This window comes from Vulpes lagopus, chromosome 6 (genome assembly GCF_018345385.1).
Source record: "Vulpes lagopus strain Blue_001 chromosome 6, ASM1834538v1, whole genome shotgun sequence".
NCBI lineage: Eukaryota > Metazoa > Chordata > Mammalia > Carnivora > Canidae > Vulpes > Vulpes lagopus.
The window spans coordinates 88,847,535-88,868,992 of NC_054829.1; the positions used below are offsets into that span (position 1 = coordinate 88,847,535).

The 21,458-nt window shown below is 34.2% G+C and overlaps 1 protein-coding gene across 1 annotated transcript in view; it reads left to right on the top strand.

The window, feature by feature from the left end:
* MMRN1 (multimerin 1) overlaps nt 1-21,458 on the top strand; it is a 60,207-nt gene that overhangs the window by 14,570 nt on the left and 24,179 nt on the right. The window contains exons 2-4 of the mRNA XM_041760054.1: nt 5,786-5,905; nt 8,942-9,048; nt 20,579-20,683. Coding sequence (XP_041615988.1) covers nt 5,786-5,905; nt 8,942-9,048; nt 20,579-20,683 — 332 coding nt within the window. The remainder of the gene's footprint in view (nt 1-5,785; nt 5,906-8,941; nt 9,049-20,578; nt 20,684-21,458) is intronic.

A 21,458-nucleotide genomic window follows, 5' to 3' on the forward strand; every position in this document is an offset into this window, starting at 1 on the left:
CATTTTGATCTTAATTTTCACCTTTTTGATACCAACAAAAACGACCTTTTTTTAAAAAAATATGTTTAATGGTCATTGGTATTTCCTTGTATAAAAAGTTTGTTCAAATAGTTTGTCCACTTTTCTATTGTTCTATTTTTTCCTGTCCATATCATACTTATTGATGAAAATTTATTACATATTCTGAATGCTAAACTTCTGATTTATAGCCTCTCTCTCTCTCTCTCTTTTTCTAAAGAGAGAGCAGAGGGACAGAGGCAGAGGGAGAAGGAAAGAATATTAAGCATATTCTTATTCATATTAAGAATATTCACCTTGTAAAAAAAAAAAAAAAGAATATTCACCTCCTGCTGAAAACAGAGTTGCATGAGGCTCAATTTCATGACTCTGAGATCATGACCTGAGCCAAAACCAAAAGCTGGACACTTAGCTGACTAAGCCACCCAGGGGCCCCATAGACTCTTCTTTTCTCATCACTTCTGGTGTCTTCACATGAACAAAAATTCTTAAACTTTATACTGTTAAGTATTTTATTTAGTACATATAAGTATAGTTGATCTTCCTGTATATTTGCTTTAGATCTTGCTAAATTCACTATCTCCAATAGCTTTTTTTTTTTTTTTTTTTTTTTTTTGTAGATTCATCATGATCTTCTACATAAAACCCAAGTTTTCTGCAAGGAAACATAATTTTACTTATTAATTTTTAGTCAGGGTGATTTCACTTCTCTTTCTTGCCTTATTACACTAGCAAGAAATCCCAGTTCATGCAGATATATGCCTTTGCTTTTTTCTAATAGTTTTACAGTTTTAGCTGTTAACTTTAACTCTTTGATCAATATCTGAGTTGATTTTTTAGATCTGGTATGAGATAGGAGTCCAACTTTCCCTGCTTGCCTGTGGTTACCCATTTGTCTTACCATCATTTGTTGAAAAGAATATTCTTTCCCTGTTGAATTGCTTGGCACCCTTGTCAAAAATTAGTTGACCATAAATGTAATAAAATAAAGGTTTATTTCTGGACTCTGAATTCTATTCCATTGATCGATAGCACTATTCTTAACGCTGGTCAAATACACTTTCAATTATTGTAGTTTGTAATAAGCTTTGACATTGGACAGTGTGAGTAATGAGCCCTCTATTTTTCAATGGTGTTTTGGCTATTCTGAGTTTCTTGCATTTCCACATGAATTTTAAGAACAGCTCTAAGTTTCTGCAAAAAATAGCAGGAGGGATTTTGAATGGGATTGTGTTGAAGCTGTAGATAAATTTAGAAACTATTACCATTCTAATAATATTAAGTCTTCTATTCAGTGAATGCTTTCCATTTATTTAGGTTGTGTACTTCTTTTGTCAAATCTATTCCTGGGCATATGCTTCTTTTTGATGCTATTGTAAATGGAATTGTTCTCTTAATTTCATCTTTGAGTAGTTCATTGCTTGTGTGTAGAAATACAATTGCTTTTTGTATATTGGGGTTTTTAAAAAGATTTTATTTATTTATTTGAGAGAGAGAACAGAGGCAGAGGAAGAAGGATTAATCCCAGGACCCTGACATCATGACCTGAGCTCAAGGCAGACACTTAACTAAGACACCCAGGCATCCTGCTTTTAGTATATTGTAACCTAGCTGTACTTGCTTATAAGTTTTAGTAGCGTTTTTGTGGGATTTAAATAATTTTCTAAATAGAAGAAATGAAAATACATAATTGCCTGACTAGAACCTATAGTAAAATGTTAAATAGAGTTTACAAGAGCACACATTATTGTTTTATTCCTGATCTCAAAGGAAAGTTTTCATTCTTTCAGTACTTAGTATGATGTTAATTGTAGGTTTTTCATGGATGTCCTTTATCAAGTTGAGGTAGTCCATTCTCTTCATAATTTGCTTTGTCTGCTTTTTTTTCTCTTTATGTTTTTTGTCTGGAATTTATAACATGCTTAAGGTAAGTTTTACTTTGTGGTCATTCTCCGAGATTCATTGAGCTTCTTAGATCTGAAGACTGATATTCTACCAAATTTAGAAAAATTTGGCCTTTATTTCTTCAACTGTTTACTCAAACTTGATCTTTCTGCTTCTCTTCTAGAACTTTAACTAATATATTTTAGACCATTTGAGTTTCTTTTCATTTTTACTTTAATAATTTTTCCTCCAAACTTCAGTTTAGATGGTTTCTTTTGCCTTGCTTCCAAGTTTATTGATCTTAATGTCCAGAGTTCAAACTTCTGTTAATGGGACAACCTGGTGGCTCAGCAGTTGAGCATTTGCCTTTGGCTCAGGGTGTGATCTGGGAGTCCCTGGGTCGAGTCCCACATCAGGCTCCCAGCATGGAGTCTGCTTCTCCCTCTGCCTATGTCTCTGCCTTTCTCTGTATGTCTCTCATGAATCAATAAATTAAAAATCTTAAAAAAAAACAAATTAATAAACTTCTATTAAGCCCAATCGAGTCCATTTTTATTCATATCCTGCATGTTTTTGTTCTATTTAATGGTTCTTTTTTTTTCTTGAGATTTGCCATGAGTTTATGCACTATGCTCATTTTTTCCCTTGATAATCTTGAAAAGGTTTACAATAACTATTTTAGTCATTGGTTACTAATTCAACATCTGTGTCATCTCTGCTTAGTTTTGTCCCTGTGTATTGGATTTTAACTCATGTTTGGTCCTATATTCCAGCTTCTTCACATGTCCAGTTTTTATCATGGTTTGTTTTTTATGCTGGGTTGCTATGTTATGAACAGATTTTCTTGTCTTCCATTAAAGAGCATTGACTTCTTTTCTGGCATGAAGTTATTTATATCAAGGGTTGTTTTTTTTTTAAGGTTTTGTTGGGGTGGGTCTAGATTAGCCTGACCCTACTGGATGCAGTCATTGTTAGCTTCAGGTGAATACTCAAATGTTTAATAAGAACTCTCTCTTTGGTGATCAGAATTCTCCACAATGGGGTAAAATCTGGTACCTCTGTTCAGCTTTTATGCAGCTTCATAATACTTGTTCTCTGGTGGCCTTGCAAAGACTACTTTTTGCAAGCACTGCATAGTATTCAATCCAAGATTTTTTAAAAATCCTGTGTTGACTTTTAAGATGGCATCTCTGTTACTCTCGCTCATTTTATGACCTTTATCCACATATTTTAACCACCTCTGTAAGCCCCAAACTCAGATCTCTATTTCCTTTACCCTGTACTCTCTCTCTTTGGGGCCCACCCCTTTGTGATGTAGTTTGAAAATTGTTTGTAGGCAGAAAACTAGATTTAATATAGAATTCACATTATGTTGGTCCCTTCTCTCAAAAAATCATTTCTCTGCATTGTCTGTTGTTTAACATCTGAAATTATTGCTTTATATATCTTGCCCAGCCTTATAGATTTTACCAAGGGAAAGTAAATCTTTCCCATGCTCTGTTATGGCCAGAGCCAGAAATTTCTGAAATTCATGTTTTTTAGTTTATTACACAAAAAATCGAATAAGCTTATTAAACATATCAAATTAAGGTTTTTTTGAGATTTTATTTATTTACTCATGAGAGACACAGAGAGAGAGAGAGAGAGAGAGGCAGAGACACAGGCAGAGGGATAAGCAGGCTCCATGCAGAGAGCCTGACGTGGGACTCCATCCCAGGACTCCAGGATCACGCCCTGCGCCGAAGGCAGGTGCTAAACCTCTGAGCCACCCGGGCTACCCTCAGATCAAGGTTTGACTTGAAAATGAACTAAATCTGTAGATTAATTTGAGGAGGATTGATACATATACCTTGGCTGTTACCATCCATTAACAGGATTTTTATTTTTTTATTTTTTTGCCACTGGGGGAAGTTTATTGGGAAACCTCGAGGGGCGAGCACAGGATGGGCGGGCCAGGGTGGGGTGAGGAGCAAGTGTGGGCTCTAAGAGGCAGAGTCTCCTCATACAGGAGGAGAGTCTCCTCATACATAGAGGCAAAAACTCCTCATACAGGAGTTTTTGAATATGTGAGATAATGCAGTAATATCTTTCAGGCTTTTCAATAAAGCTTAAAAGTTATATATATTATATCTTATACTTCTTCATTGGATTTAACAAGAATAATGTTATTTTTGCTATTGTAAACAGTACTTTTTTTTTAATTGGAGTTCAATTTGCCAACATATAGCATAACACCAAGTGCCCCCCTCAGTGCCCATCACCTAGTCAACCCAACCCCCCACCCACCTCCCTTTCCACTACCTCTAGTTGGTTTCCCAGAGTTAGGTGTCTCTCATGTTTTGTCACCCTCAGTGATATTTTCACTCATTTTCTCTCCTTTCCCTTTATTCCCTTTCACTAATTTTTATATTTCCCAAATGAATGAGACCATATAATGTTTGTCCTTTTCCGATTGACTTACTTCACTCAGCATAATCCCCTCCAGTTCCATCCACGTCGAAGCAAATGGTGGGTTTTTGTCTTTTCTAATGGCTGAATGATATTCCATTGTATACATAGACCATATTTTCTTTATCCAGTCATCTTCTAATGGACACCGAGGCTCCTTCCACAGTTTGGTTATTGGGGACATTGCTGCTATAAACATTGGGGTGCAAGTGTTCCGGCGTTTCACTGCATCTGTATCTTTGGGGTAAATCCCAGCAGTGCAATTATTGGGTTGTAGGGCAGGTCTATTTTTAACTCTTTGAGGAAGCTCCACACAGTTTTCCAGAGTGGCTGCACCAGTTCACATTCCCACCAACAGTGCAAGAGGCTTCCCCTTTCTCCACATCCTCTCCAACTTTTGTTGCTTCCTGTTTTGTTAATTTTCCCCTTTCTCACTGGTGTGAGGTGGTATCTCATTGTGGTTTTGATTTGTATTTCCCTGATGTCCATGATGCGGAGCATTTTCTCATGTGCTTGTTGGCCATGTCTATGTCTTCCTCTGTGAAATTTCTGTTCATGTCTTTTGCCCATTTCATGATTAGATTGTTTGTTTCTTTACTGTTGAGTTTAATAAATTCTTTATCGATCTTGGATACTAGCCCTTTATCTGATCTGTCATTTGCAAATATCTTCTCCTATTCTGTCGGTTGTCTTTTAGTATTGTTGACTGTTTCTTTTACTGTGCAGAAGTTTTAAGTCCCAATAATTCATTTTTGCTTTTGTTTCTCTTGCCTTCATGGATGTATCTTGCAAGAAGTTGCTATGGCCAAGTTCAAAAAGTACCTTTTTAAAATTTATTGTTGGTACATTGAACTGTAACTAATGTTAACTACATTAATTAATAATGTTAACTACTATAATTAATAAAAATGGAACTTGATCTTAACTACATTGCTAAACTCATAATCATTTGCATCTAGACTATGTCATAGTTTTTTATTCAAAGTCATATCATCTGCTGCTAGTAACAGTCATTTTTTGTCTTTTTTTATTCTCACAGCATTTATTTATTTTCCTTTGTCTTACTGCACACTGTTCAATAGAAGTAATGGACCTAGGTCTGGGTCTCTAATTTAAGTACTAATACTGGTATTTGCCATAAGAGCAATCTTGGATTTTGACTTAACCTTACAGCGGAACAATACAAGTTCTGGTTTAACTCTTTTTTATTAACTTCCTTTCATCTTGTAGTGTGTCTTTACTTTTCATGTTTATAGCAATGCATTAACAAGTATGTTTTCTCTTGTCTCCAGATATTTTAAAGCTAGATACCAATTTTTCAAATTATCTAATCCATAACACTGATAGCAGTAGATGCAGGCCTATGAAAATAATTTTAATGGAAAGAATTCTTTTTGACAATGATTTTTTTTAACAAAAATTGTTTCTTCCTTAGGAATTGGTGTGCTTATGTACATACCAGATTATCTCCTACAGTGATCCTAGACAACCAAGTCACTTATATTCCAAATGGAAGAGGACCCTGTGGCTGGACCAGTGGATCCTGTCCTCAGAGGTATGTGACATTTTTTTTTAAATAGCCACTGATTATATCGTATTCGTGTATGTCTCTGAATATATAGAGAAAGTTAATCATCTCAGGTGTATACATATAATAGGGTCAGGGTAGGGTCATCACAGTAAATTATATGCATGATTTGGGGTAAGTTAAAATGCAGATACCAATAATACATGCCTCATACAGGAGTTTTTGAATATGTAAGATAATGCAGTAATATGCTTAGTAAAGGGACAGGTAATTTGTGAGTCTTCAATAAATATTAACTTTCATGCTTATTTCCATTTTTACTATTACTTTTATTCTATACCTGATCAATAATCCTGTCCTTGAATTCTTATAAAATTCATACACGGTTTTAAGATTTTATTGATAATTTAAGCTTCATACTAGGTAAGAGAGAAGTCCATAACTTGGCAAGCCACTAATTGCAATGGTGCATGATAAAACAGCTAACTGAGGCCTTTCTATATATGCCTATCTTAATGATTCATATTATTTAATTTCCATTTATTCATGTTATTTAATTTTCATTTTTTAAAAAAAAACCTATTTAGGACATTTAAAAATTGTCCTCAGATGTGGGGCTGAGTAACTGATATATTCTCTGCATTCACACAGTCACAGTAGCTTATCTGAGGGTGTTTCAGAAGACCCTGAAATAAAAACTAAAATTATTATTCAGGCCATGATGGCTCATGTTATGCAAATTGTCATACAAATAATTCAGGCAATGAATCTGACACAGTGCAATCAGGAACAATGCACAGTAAGGATATGTAAAACCAAGGTGTTTCTTACTCCCTGGAGGAATAGCTAAGGTTCATGGTCCAGAGAGCTAAGCACACCTTAGGGATTTGGGAGAGCTGAGCTCCAGTTCCGCTTTCAGCATTTACTCCCTTTGTGGCAATTTCCTCATCGACAGGAGATACAAAGAATGCATTGTTAATTCCTCAGTAATGAAAATATTACCACAGTAACCCCATTATACTGCCCTTCGGAGTTCAAGGTGAGTTTTTTTTATCTCTCTCTCCCTTTAAATGAACCAGAAATACGTATCTTTATTCTCATCTCTTATCTTTCTCTGTCTTTGAAAGGGTCTCTCCATTCATTCATTATTTCAATCTATACAGTGTTTGTCACTTTTTCTTTTATTATGTCTGAGCCACATTTATCAGGGATCCAGTTTGCTAAAGCAGGGACTCTAATAATAATGCAGCTAACTGCTTTAGTTCATCCTAATAACCTCTAAAGAGTCCTTTTCCAAACAGCCTTACTTTCTATTCAGCTTTGGCTACTGGACTGGAGATATTTCACTGACAAGAGTTATTTACTGAATATAATTTCCTGAAATAAACACAGATAAATGCTAATTTATCTAGCCTATTTTTAGAAATGGAAAGAATTTATAGCTCATTTTACAATTAAAAAATAACCTTACCCATATTGAATTACCCTTCAAGTCACAGCAGAAACTAAAACCCAAGTTTCCTAAAGCCCAGTGAATTCCAGCACATTCCCTTCACATGATCAGGGTTTATCCATGAAACTGACTATTGTTGTCTCCATATAGTTGTATGGGACACACTCTAGATAATAAAACGGAGACTAACCCAAGCAGTATGCATTAAATTCCCGCCTTGATCACTTTTAGATTCGAGACTTTGAGCAAGTTATTTCATCTCTCTGTTCCTCAAGTTCTTCATCAGCATACCAGGAGAATAATATATTTTCCACATAGAATTAATAAGAAAATTAAACAAGATATTATATAGTCATTTCATAGGCCCACTTGATAAATATTAGCTAAATATTGAAGTCACAGGGGTAAGGATAATATGGCCAAATTGTATTTGTGATTTATATTTACATATACAGGGCCTACAATTTAGTACTATTCACCATTTTATTGATTGCCATGTTAAAATGTTACCATTTCTTCATTTCCCTTCCATGTTTTTTTTTAATTTTTTAAATTTATTTATTCATGAGAGATACACAAGAGAGAGAGAGAGAGAAAAGCAGAGACATAGGCAGAGCAACAGGCTCCATGCAGAGAGCCCGACACAGGACTCGATCTGGGGACTCCAGGATCATGCCTGGGCCGAAGGCAAGTGCTAAATCACTGAGCCACCCAGGGACCCCCTGCTTCCATGGTTTCTTCTCAGAAATATTTTCTCATATTGGATCCCTTTCTTTCTTCCTCTCTCTCTCTCTCTTCCCCATTTCTTTCTATCAGAGACAAATACCATATGACAGAAATAATATTAAAAATAAAAATGTTAAAACTTGAGAAAGGAAAAAGTGCAGGTTAAAAATCATAGTGGTTATCATAATTTCAATGAGATCACTGATATACAGTTTATTTATTTATTTATTTTTTTGATATACAGTTTTTAATGTTTGATGTTGATATGTTTGATGTTGATCTGGGGGAAAACAAATCCTTTTAATTATAAAGATACAAGGAATAATAAGAATTGAAATCAAAGAAATTATCCTCATAAGCTATTTTAAAAATAAGATTAAATAAGTTTTAATATTGGTTTAGTAAAAAGTATTATCAAGGGAAAAGCTATACTATGTTTGGAGAATGTAAGGATAGGTATAAACTTAAAATACCAAATAGCATAACTCTTCATTCTTTTTTGTAATTTATTTAAAGAAATGTAAGTTTAACAATAATACTGATGAGGGACACCTGGTGGCTCAGTTGGTTAAGCGTCTGACTTGATTTCAGCTCAGGTCATGATCTCAGGGTTATAAGATTGAGCCCATCAATTCTGCGCTGTGTGTAGCCTGCTTATGATTTTCTCTCTCCTTCTCCCCCTACTTCTTCCCCTCCTGACCCACTCTCTCTCTCTAATAATAATAATAATAATAATAATAATAATAATAATGTTGATGAAGATTATAATAATAATCACAGATAACATTTACTGAATGTTTCTTGTATTTTAGGCATTGTCTCCAAAACTGTAATTATCCCAACTGATAATTTAATGTGAGACAAATAATTGCTCTCCTCTCCAGATCTCAGAAGATATCTAATCCTGTCTACAGGATGCAACATAAAATCGTTACCTCATTGGAATGGAAGTGCTGTCCTGGATTCAGTGGAGCAAAATGTCAGCTAAAAGGTATATTCTAATAGTAATTTTATAATAACACCTAGAAGCATAAAACTTATGAAGAATAAGCAACTAATTCTAGTGAAGAAGAGTTGTATTTTCCCTTTTGAACCACAGTTAATGAACAGATAGCCAAATCATTAAAACTGTTATCTCTTGGGAGCTTCCTAACTTTGTAGCTCTTCTAATATCCTAAATCTCATAATGAGATAGCTTATATATTCTTATATTGTTATGTTAGTTTTAGAGGATGAGTAAGTGGAGATCTCACTTTTTCTTAACTATATGCTGTGGAGGCATGCCTCATTAAAATATCAGAAATCCTAATTTTGTATTTTAAATAATCACTAGTAATGACCCTATATGAAAAAAAACTACCTTCTAGTTTTGTTCCAGTTCAATTATTTGAAATAATATTATGTATGTGAACAAATTCAGTTTTAAAGAAGGACACTTGATGGGATGAGCACTGGGTGTTATACTATATGTTGGCAAATAGAACTTCAAAAAAAAATATACTGAATTAAAAAAGAATATACAAATGTGGCATGAATAATTGTGCTTTTCTTCTTAAATCCTAATAGAGCCATTTTATCAACTGTGATTTTAAGGATTTTCTAGTGGCAAGGCTAATCAAACACATGGTAACCTGCTGTGGGCTAACATCCATGTGGCTATTATTTTGCTTTTGGCTTTAAACAGGTTTCCTTTGAAAAATAAGATATGGCATCAGCATACATATTTTAAATGAATGAATATTACAAGGAAGACCATTAGCAGTGGTGAGGAATTCAATCAGCAGTATGAGAGACTGTGATTAAAAATTAATGTAAGTGTGGAGAAACCATTATGATTCACATTTGAAAAAAGAAAGTTGTAATACAAAAGCTCTAGGAAACTTGCGGTTTCGTTAGGGATGTCATAAATGGTTTTTCTAGCCCATTCAGGAGAATCTGTAGGCAAATTCAACTGTAATGTTGTTATTCTGGGTCTGGCCTGAATTTCAGAAATGTTATACAAATGTAATACATTTTCAGGGTCTAGTATGAATATGTACTTCATTCATAATCAGGTAAAGTAAACTTTTAAATAAAATATCATCTATACCAAAAGTATTTAGAAACAAGGTAATTTAGCATATTCTAAAAAAGTCCAAATATGATCTCACTTTCAAATGATTCCTGAATTTTGTTAGGTGCACAAAATATTCACAGCGGTAAAACATATTTTTGTATGATCTATATGTAGCAGATGGTTAAAAGTTCTGAACAGTATTTAGAATTGTATTTCTAAAATCTAAGACTAGTTTTTTTTTTTATTTTCCTTCTTCTACAAAGAAGGACATCTTAAGAATATATATTTTTAAAGATTTTATTTATTTATTTATTTATGAGAGATACAGAGAGAGAGGCAGACATGGGCAGAGGGAGAAACAGGCTCGCCGTGGGGAGACCGATGTGGGACTCGATCCTAGGACCCCGGGATCACAACCTGAAGCCAAAGGCAAACGCTCAACCACTGAGACACCCTGGTGCCCTCATTTTAGGAATATTAATTCCATTATTATTTCTTAAAGATTCAAGTGTTTGTTCACAGCATATTTTTCTAGAAATTTAGAATGTCATTATACACCCTGTTGCACCTAAGGAACTGAACGTTCAGGTATGGCAGAAAACAAAATCTTTATGTCAAAGAATGCCATGAGCTGCAGCTAATAAGAACTGCCATTACCTTATACTTTGTCCTTTTATATCTACTAATCTACAGTCCACTAAGGTGGACAGTATACATCTGTGAGGAAAAATCATAGAAATCCATCATTATAAATGTACATACAAGAAACAAGGCTAGTTGAGAGTTTTGAATATCTACTATATATTGTCATCCTCTTTTTTTTCAAAGTATCACATGGGATATTTAAATTAATTCAAATAGTTTAGCTCTGATTATTTAATGACATCTCATGTTCTAACTGGAAATAACCTATGGATATTTTTAATACTAGATTTACAAATCATTATCTTTTATATCCATTAACAAAAATGTTCCAGAACAGATCTGACAATGACTTTCTGTTACATTAGTGTAATTAGAATTACTCATGATTCAAGCATCCGCTGATTAAGCTGTTGTGGAAAGGTCATCTTTCTATTGAAATCTATGGTAGGAGTAACTTCCTGATGGCAGCTATGCCCATTGTGTCATGTCATACAATCAATTCGTTATAACAGTGATTCCAATAAAACCTACTGTTGCTCCCTATATTCTGACCATCCCGCTCTTCACTTTTATCGCAGTACATAAAAGCTATTGAATTTTTATTAGTGTGGTTGATGCACTGGTAATATCAAGAACTACTGTGTCCCGTTGTCCCTTGAATCAATCGTGATTATTTCATCTATCCTGGGCTTCTTTTCCTTCTTTCCTTCCTTCCTTCCTTCCTTCCTTTCCATATTTTCCCCCTTCTGATTCCTCCCCTACTACATCCCAAATCGTCCACCCCCCACCCACTCACTGTATCACACTTTATATATGTGCCAATAATTTTGTTCTTATATGGAAGTGAAAATTGTCAGGTTTCCTTTGACAACACTCTCTAGCATTGTCTCATATGACAAGCAGCCCCAAATATGACAAGAATAATCAGTGTGGCTCATCCATTCTTTAAACTTCTTCAGAGCCCTCACGGGTTTGGAATAACTGGTCATGTAGCTACTGTGATAATTACTTCAGTGCTAGTCCTTCACATCAGGAGATTATTTTACCCATAGAAAATTTGTAAAATACTATATAAATTTTACAAATCCCTACTTCCCCAAAATTTTCATCCCCACAAATAAAATAAATGTCATAAAAGAAAAGTAACAATCTCTTTTTCATTGAGAGTGCAGAAGGGAGATCTTTTTAAATATACAAGGAAGATCCATAGAAGGAATAAAATGGAAGAGCTAGCAACCATATTCTCTTTTATTTCTCCTCCACTTCTCTACATTTTTCTTTCTCCCTCCACCCCTCTATAACTCCATCTCCAACTGTTAGAAAGGGATGTTGTGATTAGAAATCCATGAGGCAATTACTCCTGTTTTCTTACTCCACAATATGCTATTTCTAATATTACTGAACTTCCATACATGCTCATTTTGCTACAATTTAGATAATAAAAATTCTGGCAAAATGTTCTAGATTCGCTTATTAAGAATATTAGTCATACTATGAAGAGGAAACATATTTGTAAAAGTCTAAGTGAATAGAATATTGTTGAGAAAAAAAGGGAAGAAGTATAAGTCTATTAGCAAAGTAATAGTTTTGATGTATTTTACATTTTTCATACCTTTTTAAGGATCAAAGAATTTCAGAAAGGGAATTCAGAAGGGGACCTAATTTTGTGATGTGGGATACAGACATTTTTTTTTGGAACATCAGCAACAATATACTTTTTAAACCAATTTTATGAAATTTGCAATAATGTGCTTTTCCAGTAGATGTCTCTAAAATGTTCTGAAGTAGAACGAGGAAATTGTGGCTTGCTCTAATGACACAAAAGACAGGAATTTAAGTTCAAATAATGTTAGTTTAGAGAGGAGGAAAGAAAAGCTTCTTCATAAATCTGTTAAAAAAATATCCAGTCAGCTTTAGTCAGATGCTCCATATAGGAAAATTATGTTTTATAAAATGCATCACAGGTATTATGAATGCTGAAAAATGCAATCATGCAGTTCTTGAAATAAACTGACCCCTGCCATATGTTATGAATATATAAAAATATTTCATTTTACAAATGCTGTGAAATAATTCAATAAATTTTAGAAACTATTGTAGCTACTATTTTAATATGGGACTACACCTGTAAAATTATTTAAAAATATTGCTTCAATTAATATAATTATTTAAAACAGAAAATAGTCTCTATATTTCCTGTGTATTTGTATATCTAATTCATTCTGGTGGCGTTTAATATTTTCCCTTTAAGACAGAACATGATCTCCTAAAAGCATCTAACTCAATTATGATACATTTAGTCAAAAGTCACCATGTATCTTAGTTCTTTGTTGTCTCAAATTGCTTTCTTTGATTTGATTGCCAAATCTCAATAAATCTTTATATCTGTACTGAACATCACCAAGTGAGCATTTACCTGGTATTGCAGGATCAGTGGGAAACTGATCTGGTCACACAGGAACGTTTCTAGTTCTAAGAGCAAGCTTCCTCATTTTTGAGTTACCATTAATGACCTCCTCTATATGCATGCCTCAAAGGTCTAGGGAAAAAAAAGAAAACACTCACAGATAACATCTGTCTAATAGGAGGGGGGAAGGCGAGGGGGAGGAGGAGAAAGGAAAGGAAAGGAAAAGGAAAGAAAGGAAAAAGCACTTAATAAGGAAGTTATTGCTCTTGACACTCGCTGACCTTGCTTCTCTAAGTCCTTGATCCACCACGGTCAGAGTTTGCATACAGGGGAAAAAAAGAGTAATTGTATTGAGGAAATAGAAAAAAAAAAAAGGAATCTTATTTTTTAAATACATTTCATTTTCTTTTTTAAATCTGGACATTAAGGAGGGCACGTAATGTAATGAGCACTGAGTATTAGATAAGACTGATGCATCAGTGACCTCCACCTCTGAAACCAATAATACACAATATGTTAATTAACTGAATATGAATAAAACTTTTAAAAATCTGAAATGCATAAGGATCTTTAAAAGTTATTTGACTTAAATAAATGTCCTTCTGTCCCAGTGCCTATCTTTCAGAAAGAACCAAGAAAAAGAGACTTACAAATCCGCTCTATAGAACAAAGCAAAGGTCTGTGCTGAACTGTGAGATAAGATTGCCTGGGAAATCTAGAATGTATAGCAGTCCTTGTGGTAGGGAATACATTTGCGAAGACAGAAAGAGTGCTAAATGAAAAAATAAAAGAGCATCGATCAACCAGGAACTTTATCACAGGAGAGTAACTGACTCCACTGTCAGCGATCCTATCAGCGGATCTCCATCAGCTAAAACCCATGCAATAAGCTGAGATGAATGCAAGTATTGAACTCCAGGCGACAAACAGAGCTAAGAAAAGATAAACTATTGAATTTGTTAAACAGGCATGTCAAGTTTTTAACAGCCTTGGTAGGGATCCATGATCCAATGAATTTCAGAAAACAGAGATTCATATGACAATTGGATCTCAAGGATCTTAGTGTGATGGTTAACAGTTGTTTCTTTTACTTAGGAGTACAATTTCCTCACCTGGTCCCTCTTAAAACAATTACTTTAAAAACAATTATGTTAAGAGCAAATGGAAAGTTTTACATGCGCGCGCACACACACAGAGTCACAGTTTTTGTCATTTAATATTTAAAGTATTTTTCCAATTACATTTTCTTTAAAATCAATCTTAACTCTACAAAAATATGGAGAAAATTTAATTTTTCTTCTTTCATGTCTATTATGTTTTCATAAAATGAGGAGTGAATTACTGAAGATTAGTAAGCAAGAATACTAAAGCTTTCACTTGATACTTCTATGTATAATTGTCTTTAAATAGCTTTCTTTTTTTCTCTGACAGTTTTATTTGCTTTCTCTTCCATTTGTCGCTGTTTCTACAGGGTTTATTTTTTGTCTTTTTAGTTTTTATTTCTAATCTTCTGCCTTTCTTTAGTATGTCACTTTCTATCCCCTTGTTTACAATGCAGTAAATAGCATTTTTCCAGATTGCGTGAATGGTATTTGTCTGAAATACTTTTGACCCTAAGGGAAATAGAAAATCAGACTTGAATCCTCTTCATTTACTTCCTTTTTATTCTTACCCTTTTACTTTTTGCCTTGATTTGTTTTTCCCTCTTGCACATTTAGGATCTTGCCTGGACCACATGACACTGAGAGAACTGTGACTTAAGGAAGTAACTAACCAGTCAGATATGATTCTAGAAGACTTAAAATATCCTCTACCTCCTTCTATGTGTGAGTTTTCAAATTATCTCCATTTAACGAGGTGACTTTTTTCCCCTACAGAGTTAAAAAAGAATTGACATCTCTAGTAGAATGTCATTTCTGGAAGTACCTGGTGCTCAGTGGGGCTAAGCATCTGAATTGATTTTGGCTCAGGTATTGATCTCAGGGTTGTGAGATCAAGTGCAGCCCCTGTTCAGTGTGGAGTCAGCTTGAGATTCTCTCTCTCCTCACTTTGCTACTCCCCTCCACCCTGCTCATGCTCATTCTCTCTCTCTCTCTGTGACTATCATAAATAAATAAATAAATAAATAAATAAATAAATAAATAAATAAATAAATAAATAAATAAATAAATAAATAAATAAATAAATAAATAAATAAATAAATAAATAAATAAATAAATAAATAAATAAATAAATAAATAAATAAATAAATAAATAAATAAATAAATAAATAAATAAATAAATAAATAAATAAATAAATAAATAAATAAATCAATAAATTTTAGAAGCTATTACATTTATGTTAATGCATATATTTTCAATGCATAAATATATTTCATAAAAATAAATATTGTGGATTATTTAAATAATTAAATATCTAATGATAGTGATTATATTTAATAATTGATATTTATAAATATTTATTAATTTGAAATAAAATATAAAATATAAGGTAAAAGAAACCATGACACAAATCATTCATTTATTATTCTAGTAATTCTTAAATAATTTCTTAATTTTGGGACATCTGGATGGCTCAGTGGTTGAGCATCTGCCTTTGGCTCAGGGTGTGATTCCAGGATCCTGGGATTGAGTCTTTCATTGGGCTTCCCACAGGGAATCTGCTTCTCCCTCTGCCCATGTCTCTTCCTCTCTCTCTGTGTCTCTCATGAATAAAATAATAAAATCTTAAAAAATAATAATTTATTAATTTCTAAAACCCAGATTTAGAGACATTGAGTGGTATCAAGACTCAGCAAGTTGATCACTTCTATTAACATTAATGATAGTGCCATCCTGCTGAATGATCTATTTGTCTTTACTGAATTAACAATTATTGCATTCAAATTATATCTAGCCCTTAAATACTATGTATATCTTTAAGTATTCAATGTATTTATTACTAACTAAATCATGAAAATTGTAAGAATGTCTTATTTAGTTCAGTCATAGAGTTTTGCAAATGTCATTTGGTCAAATTTGTGGCACAATAAATCAAGGAATGTAAACATTCATTACATTTTTTGAGTTTTGTCATATAAATATTATTTTCATATTAGAAAAATTGATGTTTTCTAATGTAATTGATCACGTGTTAATTTTTATTTCAAATACTCTATATACATTTTTCATGTCTGAAATGTCTTTCAGTTTTCAAATTATCTCCAGTTTAACGAGGTGACTTTTTTCCCCTACAGAGTTAAAAAAGAATTGACATCTCTAGTAGAATGTCATTTCTGGAAGTACCTGGTGGCTCAGTGGGCTAAGCATCTGAATTGATTTTGGCTCAGGTATTGATCTCAGGGTTGTGAGATCAAGTGCAGCCCCTGTTCAGTGTGGAGTCAGCTTGAGATTCTCTCTCTCCTCACTTTGCTACTCCCCTCCACCCTGCTCATGCTCATTCTCTCTCTCTCTCTCTCTCTCTCTCTCTCAAATAAATAAATAAATAAATAAATAAATAAATAAATAAAGCAAGCCTTTTTTAAAAAGTCTCATTTCTGAAAAGCAATTCTCTACTTTTTAAAAACAAGGCTTATTATCCAAATTCTAAACATAAATGGCAATGATACATCTATATAGAAATTATATTAAGTTCTATAATATTTTCTTTTTTAAAACAATCTATTATTTAAATTATATAATGTTAAAATTTTAATTTTATTGCTTAAGCATTTTCCTTTCTTTTATAGATTTTTAAATTAACACTATTTGATAAAGTGTGGAATTTTTTTATTATTTCAAAAATTTTGCTTTACTTGAAATTTTTATTTCAAAAACTTATTTCATGAGACTAATTCTACAAAGTTCTTTAATATTTTCCTCTTGATTGCAAATGAACTTTAGCAGAAATTGATTCTCATAAACAATAAATCTAGTAATTTTAATTTTAAAAGACAAAAATTTAGAGCATTATTTGAGTCAAAGTTTATATAGCATGTAAAAATCCACAAATTTTTATTGAAAATAAAATCAAATTAATTTCCATTCCAGAATTACATCGTTTTATATTTAATTGATTTTTTATATCAATTGATGTTTTACGTATCAAAAGATGTTCCAGAATTATGTTTTTTTCCTTAAAGAGAGAGAGAAGTGGTGGGAAAGGCTCCATATCACCACCCTGAGGTGTTGGCCTAAACTGAAATAAGAGTTGGTTGCTTAACCCACTGAGCCACCTAGGCATCCCCACTATTGATAAAATTTCTGTCATTTTTTCTTTTTTCAAAAAAATCACATTCATATGAAGTACTTCCAAAATTTAAACTTTTGTCTCTTTTCCAATGTTTTCAATAATATATCATAAATTCCTCAATTATGTTTATTAAAATTACTTCCTTTATATAAGGCCTACTTCTCTACAGCATGATTGGAGACTCAAAGTTGTCATTTATTAGAGTTTTAATACATCATGTCTTGGGACACCTGGGTGACTCAGTGGTTGAGCATCTGCCTTTAGTCCAGGGAGTGATCCTGGAGTTCTGGGATTCAGTCCTACATCAGGCTGTCTGCATGGAACCTGCTTCTCTCTCTGCTAATGTCCCTGCCTCTCTCTGTGTCACTCATGAATACATAAATAAAATCTTTTAAAAAAAATAGATCATGTCTTTAACATATGTTCTTGTTGGGGATCCCTGGGTGGCGCAGCGGTTTAGCGCTTGCCTTTGGCCCAGGGCACGATCCTGGAGACCCAGGATCGAATCCCATGTCGGGCTCCCAGTACATGGAGCCTGCTTCTCCCTCTGTCTGTGTCTCTGCCTCTCTCTCTCTCTCTCTCTCTCTGTGACTATCATAAATAAATAAAAATTAAAAAAACAAAACAGAACATATGTTCTTGTTATCAACAGGCAAGTGTGGTTGTTTAAAAGTCTATGAAGATCAATTTCTAGATTACAAATTTAATATAAAAATATCTGGCCCAGGGCAATATCCTGGAGTCCCGGGATCGAGTCCCACGTCGGGCTCCCTGCATGGAGCCTGCTTCTCCCTCTGCCTGTGTCTCTGCCTCTCTCTCTCTCTCTCTCTCTCTCTGTGTGTCTCTCATGAATAAATACATTTTTAAAAATCTTTAAAAAATTAAAAATAGGGGATCCCTGGGTGGCTCAGCGGTTTGGCGCCTGCCTTTGGCCCAGGGCCCGGTCCTGGAGTCCCGGGATTGAGTCCCGCGTCGGGCTCCCGGTGTGGAGCCTGCTTATTTCTCTGCCTCTCTCTCTCTCTCTATGTCTATCATGAATAAATAAATAAATCTTTAAAAACATGTTAAAAAAATTAAAAATAGAAAAGGAAATGGGAATTGTCACTTTGTTTGTATGCCACAAAACAATACAGTCTTTGCTTTTACTACAATTGTGCATTGCTTCTTAACAAAGTACCTTCTGTCTATCGTTTTATGGAAGGCCTTTAAATGCACCAGCTCTTTTTGTTTTCTTACTTTTTGGTTTTGTTTTCCTGTGATTTGATCAAAAATTTAAGCAGTAATAAAATGTGAAGATCATTTGTTCATCCTATTGAAGCTGCATGTTCCTTTTGCTCTAACTACTTGCCCATATTCTGAACCTTCTTCCACTGCTTTGAGAAATAGAGAAGGGAGTGAGGTAGGCAGTTGCTAGGAAGATCTTCATGCTTTACTCCAGTGGTTCTCAAACTTCAGCGTGCATTGGAAACATCAGCAAGGCTTGTTAAAACACAAATTACTGCCCCACTCCAGACCTTTTAGCAGGTCTAGGATGGGGCCTAGAAGTTGTATTTTCAGAAGTTTGCAGGTGAAAAAAAATGTTACTCATAAAAGAAAAGTTGGTGATGCTGATACTGCTGATCTAGGGACCCTGTTTTGAGACCCATCACTTCACTTTTGAGTCACTCTCTTGCATAGCCAGAAAAATGCTGTACATCATCTGAAGAGGAAACTTGATAAAAATCTATGCAATTACTTAATAGATATATTTATATGAATTAATTTGAATTTAGGCTAAAGGAACCTTATTGCTAGGATCTAAGAGAAAATGAACACTTTTTGCCACTTACTGCAGCCCAGAAATAAGTATAATATCCCCAAGCTGTGGATCATTTTCTTCCAAATAAATCAATAATTATACAGGACTTTGTAATACAGTGAAGAGAAAAAAGAAGCAATATCAAAACAAAAACTGTGAACATGAATGAAAATTTGTTAGTTTACTTCAATGCCCTGAAGAAAAGCAATGCAAAATTCAGTCTAACAATAAAGACTCACATTAATGACAAATACATTATTCTTTCTATGGAGTAGAGATCCTTCAGTACTATTGTCAAAGCTACATATGCCTTAGGGAGCATAATTTTTTAAAAAATATTTTATTTATTTATTCATGAAAGACACAGAGAGAGAAGCAGAGATATAAGCAGAGGGAGAGGCAGACTCCCTGTGGGGAGCCCTATGTGGGACTCAATCCTAGAACCCCAGGATCAACCTGGGCAAAGGACAGACGTTCAACCACTGAGCCACCCAGGTGCCCCAGGAAGCATAATTAACATGTGCCCAAGGTACAGTTTCATTGCTACATAATTTCACATGGGAAGAAGGATAGTAAGACACCAAACACTTGTTTTCTCATGTCTGATATGCAGACTTCAATGAATACATTTGTTTATTAAAAGTCTGCAAATTACAGACCTACCTTACTTGATGTGTTCAAAATGCTTAATAAATTTTCGCTCTAAATTGTGTTCTCCAATGAAAAACTATATTTCCATCTGAAATATTACCCGGTCATGGGAAAGGGGAACCAATTCTTTAACAGAGTAGTTTTATAAGAATTTCTATTTTTCTGAAATTTCACTGATCCCCTTGAGACTTGCCATGTGATAGTTTACTTTTACCTGTAGTCCTTATGTTTTGAGTCTATGTATTTCCTAAAAATCTAGGAACAACTCATTTATTTAAACAGATATTCTTTCACCAAGGAACCTGTAGCTTTCCCTTATTTCCAAGGAGACATCAGTTGGAAATTGCATTGTTAAACAGACAGCTTTTGTGGCAGTCTACTTATAAAGCCACTATAGCTTTTAACACAGCTGATTTTAAAGTCCCCTCAATTTTGCAGGCAGGTTACATCAGCCAGTTTGCACAGCTGCCACTAACTACCATCCATTTTCTCCTAAAAGGAGACCAGAATACTTTCTTTTTTTCCAAACAGAATTAGAGTCCAGCACTTCCAACACAAAGTGGAAGCACATTACCCTCCGGGTGGGGGCGGCGCAGCTCACTCAGCAATCATCACAAACCATCAGTACCCGCCATAAATGAATGGTAGCCACAGCACTGCTCAGAGAGGGAAAAAAAAAAATGAGGCAGTCCTCATGCTTAACTTTCTCTCTTCTCTTTTTGTGTTCATCCAGCCCAAGAAGAGCAGCACTTGATACACAGCAACCAAGCTGAGAGTCACACTGCTGTTGGCAGAGAGACAGCTGAGAAACAGCAGCAGCAAGACTGTGGTGATCCAGGTCACAGATTATCACTACTAACACCCCTAACCCAATTATTGTCAACACTATTTATAACAACTTTCAAACAAGAAATCACTTGGCTGTCCAATGTTTGATGCTGACACCTTAGCGTACCCCTGAATCCTTTTCTATGGGTACCTCATGTTGGGAGAGAAACTATGGATGAGCTGTAGGTTCCCAGCCTGAAGAGACCACATAAATTTTGAAACCCTGTGTACAAAAACAGAAGACAATTAAAAATGCTGTTACACTAGTTGTAAGGAAATCACAGTTTCCCAAATTAAGGTAAAACTTTTTTCCTCTAAAGAGTACATTCATGGAAGAATCTTGAGGTAGAAGGAATGAGGTGATCATTTAAAAGAGCTGAGACAGCTCCTGTCCATTGATTGATAAGAGATCACTGAGGTTGTGGATGACTGACTAGGGAAAAGAATTGTGACTGAGAACTTCACATTGATCCAAAGTTGGCAAGCCACATATTTTTCATCTTTCTAATCATAAATATTTTACTGTTTCTTTTAGGCCTAACTTTATTTCTTAGAGACATAAGGTTGGTTACCACTGAAAACGTCTCTATGTGTTTGCCACAGATCTAATCATACTAAATAGGGCACTCAAATTGAGAAATGGGATTTAGGGGGAATAAAGATGAATATATCATAAAAACTGTACTTTTTTTTTAAAAGGGATTGGAACTCAGTATCTTCATAAAATACTATAAAATCCTCCTTGAATTATTGAAGTGCATGCATAAAAGCATGGAAAGTATCAT